A 9,324-nucleotide genomic window follows, 5' to 3' on the forward strand; every position below is an offset into this window, starting at 1 on the left:
GAGGAATTTTAGAGCATTAGTTACGCGGTAAAAGTTAGTGTTTGATAAACTCTTACAACGATTTAACTTTTACGGAGCTACTCAGCGATAAAAACTAATTAAAAACGCTTGATTATTATAGCGTTTTGCTGCGGTCTCCGAAAATCAATGTCATTTGACTATATGACTACTAGCACGTTTTTCCATCGATCAATAGATTTGTATCAAATTCAGTGTAAGTTTATGAACAAACATTTCTTTCAACCAATTTACTGCCTTTGAATAAATTCTATTACACTATTGCAACAATAACGTTTCCTAGTTTTATTTTCGGTAAGTAATGTAAGAATATCTCCCAATTGTAGTCAGCAGATTTATCAGAACACTTGTATAATTTTCTATCGTCCACAACATCGACTCCATGTTATTTCTCTCTTTGTCATGTCATCATACAAAACATGTCGTGCAGATTAAGAATGGTATTACCCAACATACCATTGACGCTGTATAAAGCACACACTAACAAAAATCCTTTCCCATGCACAAACGCTTGGTTGAGGCACTACAGCACAGCAAGGACTAACTTTCCGTGAAATCACTGCCATCATTCACAACAACCTTAGTAAAGAACGTATCGAGGAGCATGTGGCTTTTGCAAAAATGTATAAATTCTTACAGTTCACAAATAAAGGAGTAAATAACTTGCAATTTGTTTCTCGGCCAACGCTTAGAGACCACTGGGATATTATTATATTTTTGGTGATAGCTAAATTACTTATCTAATGCATTGAAAGCTGCTCCATCTGGACGTATGCGTATTTTCATATCTATCTTCAAGCGCCAACATACTGATAAATTTCTCTGAAGCTCTACGGATAACAAGTCTATTGAGTTTATCTGTTCTCATCTCTATGGTGTTATCAAAATGTGGATGGCAGAGAATAGTTCTTTGTTTTATTTTAGAAAACAAACAAAATCAACCACTCATCTATCTTTGTATTAAACAGAATTCAATGCAAAAACATCATTGCACCGTGTACAATAAAAATTTTGATGATACAATGATCCCAAAACCCAGGACTGGTACATTTCTTTGTGGAATAAATATTAAACCAAGAGCAGAGGAACTCAATAGAATGCCTTAAATCGACTCTGTTACGTCTTCACAGTGCTGAACATTGTTCTACGTTGTCTCGAATTCATTTTTGACCATGCTTAAAGTACTATTCATTTATCCGTATCCTCCTTCGTTTATCGTGTATTACTCTGTATCGCGAATGCAATGCAATGCAACAATGCAGAAGTAAGTAATAGGCCCTTTTCATCCTTTTCCTCAATCAGTTCGCCGAACATTATAAATCAATCGTCTCCGTTCATGACTCATTAACAGCTTCAAAGGACATTAAAATTTTATCTACAAATATGCTTGTGTTGCCTACATATTTTTGTGGTTTTGTGTTTGTGTGTTGATAAAACATAGCAATGCTGTATTTTTCGTTAATCTGTGTTTTTGTTTATCTATTAGCATAGACTAAGATTGCAGTGCACTAAACGATTCTACTTGTACGCTCGAGCCTTATCGATGTTAGAGCGTTCTACGTCGGAGAATCCTAGAATGCTTTCAATGGCATTCAAATGTCCCTGTGAATTTTCCTTATCCGTCAGGAAGTAGTAAATAGCGCTTTTCAGGAACTGCAGCGTCACCTCGGGATCGACTTTGTTTTTCGTCTGTTGAGCGTCAATCAACCGCTTGTACATGGTCTAAAATTGAAAACGGAGTAAATTTAGGAATAGATCCGTGTTAAGTGTATATTCTTATATAAAATAAATTGTAACAAGTATTATACGAATAACAGAAATATAAATAGAAAATAAGAAGCAAGCATAGAAGAGGATAACAGCTAAACAGGTAAGCGCGTAAACGATAAAGAAGTGAATAGTGCTCAAGTGAAAGCAAACAGCAGTGCATAAGGGTAGTTAAAATTAGATACTAAGCGATGAATGGTACTAGGCATTGTGCAACATATGTATTTTTAAATTAACATTCAACAAAAGGTTAGCAACAAAAATCCCCAAAATAAAACGTTACTTCACACATTCATGCTGCTGTTGAATTTCTACAAACCATAAGTGTAGAAAAGCACAGAGAATGTAAAGCAAAATATTTCATTTCTCTCAACTTCACTAAAATCCACTAGTCCCATAATGGATTAACAAACCATTTAACGTGAACTTAAAAAATATAAAACCGCCTATTATGTTTTAAATCATACAACCAACATTAAATATTGAGAATAACATACAGTGTAAGAAAAAGCTAAACAAATCACCGAAAAATAAGCTAGAGCCTTTTCGAAGCCAAATGTGCTCCGATAGTAATGGGAATTAAAATCAAACATTTGCTCTAAACTTCAGCTAAGGATGTTATTGCTGGTGGATGCTAATTTTCTTGATTGTTTTATTTGTGTTTGCTACAAACCTTACGGGCACCGAGAAGCCAGAGTGAGATTGCTTCTTTTGCGCTCAGTAAAACCTGCGTACCGCCATTTTCTTGCTGATAGTTCGTATCCTGGAGTGTGTGAACGACAGTAGGGAACATGGGGAGAAAGAGTGAGTTATGATGAGTGTTTTTTTTTTTGTTTTTGCAAAACTAAAAATTTTGTAAGTAGACATTTACGAACAGGCCGAATCAACTAAAGATGGTTGTTTTGATTCTAGCATTAATTCCTCGAATCGAAAGAAAGTGAACTTTAGAATTGAACTGAACTGAATTTACAAAAAATATGGAAAATGAAGTCCAGGGAAAGTGGGAAAAGATAAATAGGCAGTTAAGGTAGAAAGGCAAGAGCAGTACAGAAAGCAAACAGTGCGTGTGAAGATTTCGGAATTCTACGTTGGCGGATTTGCACAGCAGCGTAAAAACACACGATCCACGACCAATAATAATGCATGTACGTATGTAAGCAATTTAAAACCATTTGCTATGTTCAGCATAATGTAATCTAATTCAATCACTGTAACTTACAGAATAAACGGTAACTTGAAAATATTGATATGTTCCATATAGTTTACTGGAATGATTGACTAGTGCCATACTGATATGGTTTGACACAGCATTTTAAATTCTATGTATGATTGTAAAAATCGTATCTCACTCCTTTAAGAGATTGTTGTTAAACAAGTTCATAAATTTGAACTGTACTGGTTCCATGAATCTTTAGATTTAGAAACCCATTCATTGATTAGAAATTTTCATTATAATTTGAGAACTTTTGTACAGCTAATGAAATCTATTTTAAGAAAGGAACTGTTTTTATACCCAAAAAACGAAAAAACAAAACAATTACTTTATGAATTTATCTTGCTACGAAAGTCAGTGAGAAAAAGGAAGTTTCACACAGTTCGTATCGCCAAATAGTGATGGCACAATCGTTTGCTCTTCTCTCTGTTGCATCCATTGCTCCTTTCACTTTTACTGTGCAGAGGTTGTTATGTCTACGTATATATTGGAACCACAAGCCAAACAACGTCCAGTGTCTGCACAATTCACACAACACAACCACAACATCGAATCGGTGCAAAGCTCTTTCGGGGTTGGAACATAAAATAATGCACGAAAAAATTAACATTCAATAATGACCATCTTCCCTGTATATATCCAGAGGTATTGAGGAATTGCCGTTTCCTTTAAACCGGACAAAACATGATAGACACACCAGTATAGATATCGATACGATTTATGACCCGTTCTTACTATTTTGCGAATCATCATTCAATACTGTGGTAATTGTACCATAGCTGTCCTACCACACTTACCCTAATGTTTTCCAGTTCATCCTGCGTAACCTGGAGCTGCTGCATCAGTTCTGGTATAGAAACGCGGCTAGGCGAAGCGTGAGCCATGTCACTAACACGGTCGGCTTGTTCCTGCCGTTCTGCCTCTTGCCCCTTGGTGTACATATGCAGATACATCTTGTTCGCCTTATCCTCCTGCTCCTGCAATTGAGCTTGTAGCTTTTCCAGCTGCTTCTCTAGATCCCGAATGCGCTCTTTAGCCTGCAATTAAAAGAAAGCTATAACTGCAAACTACAACCTTTCTTATCTATTGACTTACTTGCTCATAGTCCGGTACCAAGTCGCAATAACGTGTGTTGGACTCGGCCAGCTTCTGGAGCAGTACCTCGAACCGATCGTTATTCGACGTTCGCAGCTGCTGCTCTTCTGTTTGATGCTGCTTAATCAGTTCCTCGATGCGTTCCTCGTACAGTGCAATGAGACGCTTCTTCTCAGCGTCCATATCTTCATCGCTTCCGCACGCACGGTCCTGCGTGTGTACGTATGAGTCCTTCGAGTGAATCGAAGACGTCGTTATGTCTTCGAAGTGACCAGAATCGGCAAACGAGCTTTGCATCTCGGACGTTGACAACTTGTCAATGAACTGCACCTGATGAATGCCTGCCTGCATATGGTGATGATGGTGCCGAGGACTCGCCTTCACGACACCCTCGTCGATCTGATCGACGATGGGCGAAATGTCCTGGCTCGAGCTGGGTGTATTCACATCGTTTGTGGTGTTTTCCCGTACCGTTACCGCATCGCTCGAGTTGCTTCGCTCCTCCGGGGAGCTAAGCGATGCCTTGAACAGTCGCAGCTCTACCACCTCCTTCGTGAGCCGCAAGATCTCGCTGTCACGCTGCTCCAGATCGCAACGAGCCTGCGATAGCAGTTCCTTGAGCCGGCGAATCTGACGCTGGGCGCGCTGCGTCGGTGTCAGATAGTCGCCCCCAGTTTGCCCGGCATGGCTCGAGCAGTGTACCACGTACTTCATCTTGCGACCACTGAAGGTGGTCCCGTTTCGTGCCACGTACGGATGATCACACGACATACCACTAGCCACCGAGCTGTAGCTGTGAAGCGAATCTAGATCATCATCCAGATAACTGTTGATTGGCGATTCTGGTGAAACGGGTGGCGTCTTTGGGCTAAGTCCACCACCTACCCCACCACCTTGGCGCTGTGATCCTAAACCAGGGCCTCCGTTCGGTGTTTGCGGAGTTCGCGGCGTTCTTTGACTACTGCTACTGTGTCCAGAGTTGATTAAATTCAAAGACTGGATATAAAGAGAAAGAATAAGCCAAAAAAAACATCATTAGTTGTGTTCTATGCAGTAATCATCTCATCCCATCAATCACCCATCAAATTAAGTACTGTTTTCCTCATCGAAACAAGTAATTTACCATCATTTTCGACACTTTTTCCCATAATCTGTGTGCCTTACGAACAGATACGATACACCTGCTTGGGGCTCCCAGTGTTTTTCTTCACAAAACTTCAGAGAGCTGCCAGTAACTGATATCGGACCGCCTTCGAAACCAGCGTTGGCTACTAGTATACGTTTATGATGAATCGTATCAAACTTTGTACTTCTGTTACAAGCTTCCACTAATAGAGAAGCTTAACGAGTACAACCTCGCCTAATCTGCACCCTAACAAGTTCGTTCTTCGAAACACTACGCCTCGCCTGCTGGGTGCGTTGATTTATTTTGTACTCCAAAACTCGTTGGCACCAAATAGCACACTAAACCATCTATTCCGTTAGTTTCACCTCAAATGAGTCTCTCGCTTTGCTGAACGTGTGCACATTCGGATGGAGCGTTTATTCGCTCCAAGGGTGTTTACTGTTTGCGGCAAATGGTAGCGGAATTGTTTGAGCCAGCAACAGATACGCGTTTCCGATCACCTAACCGTTACAACACTCGCCAAGTTCAACCACGTCCACAACCGCAACATGCACTATACCACAAGCAATGTCTTCACCGTTCCGAATACGCCTACTACAAGAAAAACGAATCACTGACCATCACTTCGACGTCAGAGTGCTTCTTGTAACAATGGCAACTAACAACGGTGGAGCTTTTCAGGGGTGAAAAAGATCAACTAACGTTCACAGTTCATTCGCTTGGAATGTGTTTCGCAATTTTTAAGTTGTACACAATGTAGTTTTTGGCTCAAATTTGTCAAACAACAGAAACCTGCTTTTCAGAACCTTCTTCAGCCGAACATCTTCAACGCAATCACTTTCTGGTGTTGGGAAACTTCGCATCGCGAGTTACACGTCTATATGTTTTTGCGTTAAAATCTTCCTCTTTTCTACAATCTTCACTCATTCAGAACACACATACAGGTGGTTCTTTCGTTTTTGATCTATTTTCCATTCCATTTTATGTTCCAGAGCAGTGCACACTTGAACTAAACTAATCGTCTGTTGACGCACACACAGATTTATAATTTTGATTGTAACACACACAGCACAGCCGCCAGATTTGGGGTGGAAATTTGGACGCTAATTGATCATTTCACCGTGGACGAACGGAATTGGGAGCTTTTCAAAGCAGCGATGAAACGACGCCAACTACTTCCGTCCGATCGTTCGGAATGCCCGCGAGAGAATGAATGGAACGTGGATTCAAAGGATTGATAAGCCCGTTTGGTGCATGTTTTGGGCACTGGCGCTAGAGAGTTTCGATGCGAATCGCCTTGAAGCGCATGCATCCAACGCAATCAGGCGCGTCTCTTCTTTTGTTTCGGTTTTTTTTGTTGGTTTTGTTTTGTTTTAATTGAGAGTGGCCAATCTAAGAAAGAAAAGCAAAAGTTGTATTTTTCCTCCTCATACCCTAGCCTGCCGTTTTGTTGATGAGGATGGATGGACGGATGTTGAATATGGCCGCGAGTGATCTTTTTTTTTCTTACTCTTTTTAAACAATCAACAGCAAACTATTCCACCCACCAGACACCATCTCCATTACTATGGACAACATCTTTCTTTACACATAATTATATTTTCCATTGCTTTCTATACAATCTACACAGCCCCCTAGAGCGATAGCTATCGAAACGATTTGCCATTTGTAATGCTCCTACAGTCTGGGAAAGGTTGGTAATTGAAGAGGGTATCTATTAGCCTCTTGTGCCTTCTTCAATCTGCACGAGAGCCATCTTCGACGAATTCATCTTTTTGTAGAATGTAAATGATGTTCAATGCTCCACCAGGCTGCCCAACCTCCATTATAAAGGTGTGGATTCGACAGCAGTGCATGTTGTGTTGATGTTAAATGTAGATCAGCTGATGATGGAAAATCGGCCCCATAATCACTGAATTGCACGCACGAACGCGAATGCAATACATGTTCAGCGTAAAATACACATAAACATTAAACTCATCGATTGCGAATCGTTTGCTGGCAGGGTGTACCGAGGTTATTAACGATTAATCATTATTAAAACCAGCGACTGTGCTCCATGGTCCGTGGAACCGAACACGTTCGATTTGTTTAGCTTTTTTTTTGTCTGCTAACCGCATGGGTAGCATATTTCTGGTGAGTGATCATCGGTGATAGAGAAAACGGGCTATATTTTCAAACAGTAAACATCGATCGATCGATAGATGATTGCAATTTTCAAATGGGGATTTGTAGGGTGGGACTCCTGATAAATATTTTGCTCTTTGGTCGGACATCAGACATCAATGAAGAAAATAAACATTAAAAGAAATAAACGAACCTAACTGAAGCTGTGATGGTAAAACAGATGTGATCCAATAAGCACGTTATACAATAAACTCTCGTATAACGAGTTTAATCCCTTCCAACGTTTTAGTTGCTTGCTTGCTATGCGGGAAAATCTTTTCCATACGTCATTTAAAAGAATCATCAAATAATCCATTCCACAGAAAAGTAATGCTCAATAGAAGGGCCTATGATTATTTCCATATCAAGGATGTCCATAAAAGGAGGAAACAACATCTAATATTTTTAACACTTTCAGAATTTCTTCAATTTTGTTGAGGATTTGTTATATTCTCTGATGTAGAAAATGTTTTCCTTGGCCATCAGGCACTGCATAAGATTTTTTTGTAAGATTGGTCTTCCATTACTTCCATTTGCAGCTCTTTGGTGTTATTATATCCTATTCTCAATCCTTAACTGTTGGTCAACACCACAAATTTCAATGAATTTTACCAATACATCAAACATTTTACTAAAACCCATAACAAAAATTTCACATTGGTACGGTATATAGGCTACACTGCTGTGTACAATTCCATTGACCTCTTCTGAATGTGCTGCGAGTCGGAAGTGTTGGGTCACTTTCTGATATCACGCAAGCATAGCATATCGATTTTTTCCTCACTCAATGCAAGCGACGAAACACCTGATGCAACTAACGGTAAGATAAACTTCATTGACTTCACTTGAGAGGCAAACCTGACAGAAAACCAAGAAAGATGTTTAGCAAATTAATATAATACTTTGTATGTTTTACACAGTATTCCTAGCATTAAAAATGCAAACCATTTTTAGATGAACTTAATGCATAATCACTCAAAATGTATATAAAAAAACACTCCAATTTGACCATTTGATAGTTGTATGCCAGTTCCATAATTTAAATAGTTCGTCTCACTAATTGCTTGACATCTTCCGAAATTACTGAACACACCAATAAATCACTAATATTTCGTTTTTTTGATAGGTATTTTAACTACCTATACATTAACTACGCAACCTATTCACAGCACACAGACGCACGTTTCTTTGACACTTTCCGCATACCCACAAAACTAGGTCACCTGCGGGAACGCCGGGTGTCGATGTCCTTCGTTATGTAATCCCCGCAAAGCAAAGCTGAAATAGAACAGCCCTTTCAACTTACCATGCCACGTTCATGCTGCTTCTGCTGGCAGCTGATGCTGGGTTGTTGTTTCAGCTGCTGGCACGTTGCTTTCGCTTTGCACAGCCCTGACGAGGATGTTGATGTGATGCAGTTGCCGTGCGGAGTATGAACGCCATCACAGTGACCGCCGTGCGGTATTACACCGTTCGGTATAGGGCCATCCTTCCCGGTGGTAGTTGGAACAGCGAATGAATCTACCTCATCGTGACCGTCCGTGGCAGGATTTGAAGTGGCCATTGTTGGTGAACGTTGCTGTTGCTGCTGCTGCTGCTGCTGGTGGTGGCCATGGGAAATCGATTTACTACCTCCGTGCAATACTGCGGTCGTATTTTTCGTCTTCACTCCCGATCCTTGCATGACTAGATTGCTTGGATGGCTGCCCAACTGATGTTGCTGCGAGACATCACAATCGCAATCGCAGCACTCGCTACGATAATGTTGGTAGTCATGGAAGCTTCTGCTGGTACGCATGCGCAGCGAATATGACCGGCAAAACGGTTGCGGGATCCTGGTGTTTTCATTTTCGCCAGGATACGCACGGCGCTGCGATACCGGCGTTACCGGTTTCGACGACATTTCTCACCGTCACCGCTTGATGCGGGTGGGCGTTAC

General features: G+C 40.6%; 1 protein-coding gene across 3 annotated transcripts; it reads right to left on the reverse strand.

The window, feature by feature from the left end:
* Positions 1–288: 288 nt before the first annotated feature.
* Positions 289–9,294, reverse strand: LOC125763226 (protein quick-to-court). Of its 3 annotated transcripts, none has more exons than XM_049426088.1 (5): positions 8,692–9,294; positions 4,094–5,089; positions 3,796–4,035; positions 2,459–2,548; positions 289–1,740 (listed from the first exon to the last, which is right to left on the reverse strand). In XM_049426088.1, exons 1-5 carry the CDS (start codon positions 9,286–9,288, stop codon positions 1,537–1,539), a joined length of 2,127 nt encoding a protein of 708 aa, XP_049282045.1. In that variant the 5' UTR covers positions 9,289–9,294; the 3' UTR covers positions 289–1,536. The 3 variants fall into 3 exon arrangements, with proteins under 3 accessions (XP_049282045.1, XP_049282047.1, XP_049282046.1); XM_049426090.1 differs by lacking the exon at positions 8,692–9,294 and adding an exon at positions 5,217–6,447; XM_049426089.1 differs by lacking the exon at positions 2,459–2,548.
* Positions 9,295–9,324: the final 30 nt, after the last annotated feature.

The sequence above is a fragment of the Anopheles funestus genome, chromosome 2RL (assembly GCF_943734845.2).
Source record: "Anopheles funestus chromosome 2RL, idAnoFuneDA-416_04, whole genome shotgun sequence".
In the NCBI taxonomy this organism is placed as follows: domain Eukaryota; kingdom Metazoa; phylum Arthropoda; class Insecta; order Diptera; family Culicidae; genus Anopheles; species Anopheles funestus.

Excerpts from the sequence above, each read along its gene's own strand:
- LOC125763226 (XM_049426088.1), bottom strand. The coding sequence starts at position 9,288 with ATGTCGTCGAAACCGGTAACGCCGGTATCGCAGCGCCGTGCGTATCCT. Across the intron at positions 4,036-4,093 it reads TGGTACCGGACTATGAGCAA|GCTAAAGAGCGCATTCGGGA; the intron begins GTAAGTCAATAG and ends TTTTAATTGCAG. Across the intron at positions 1,741-2,458 it reads GGCTTCTCGGTGCCCGTAAG|ACCATGTACAAGCGGTTGAT; the intron begins GTTTGTAGCAAA and ends TTTCAATTTTAG.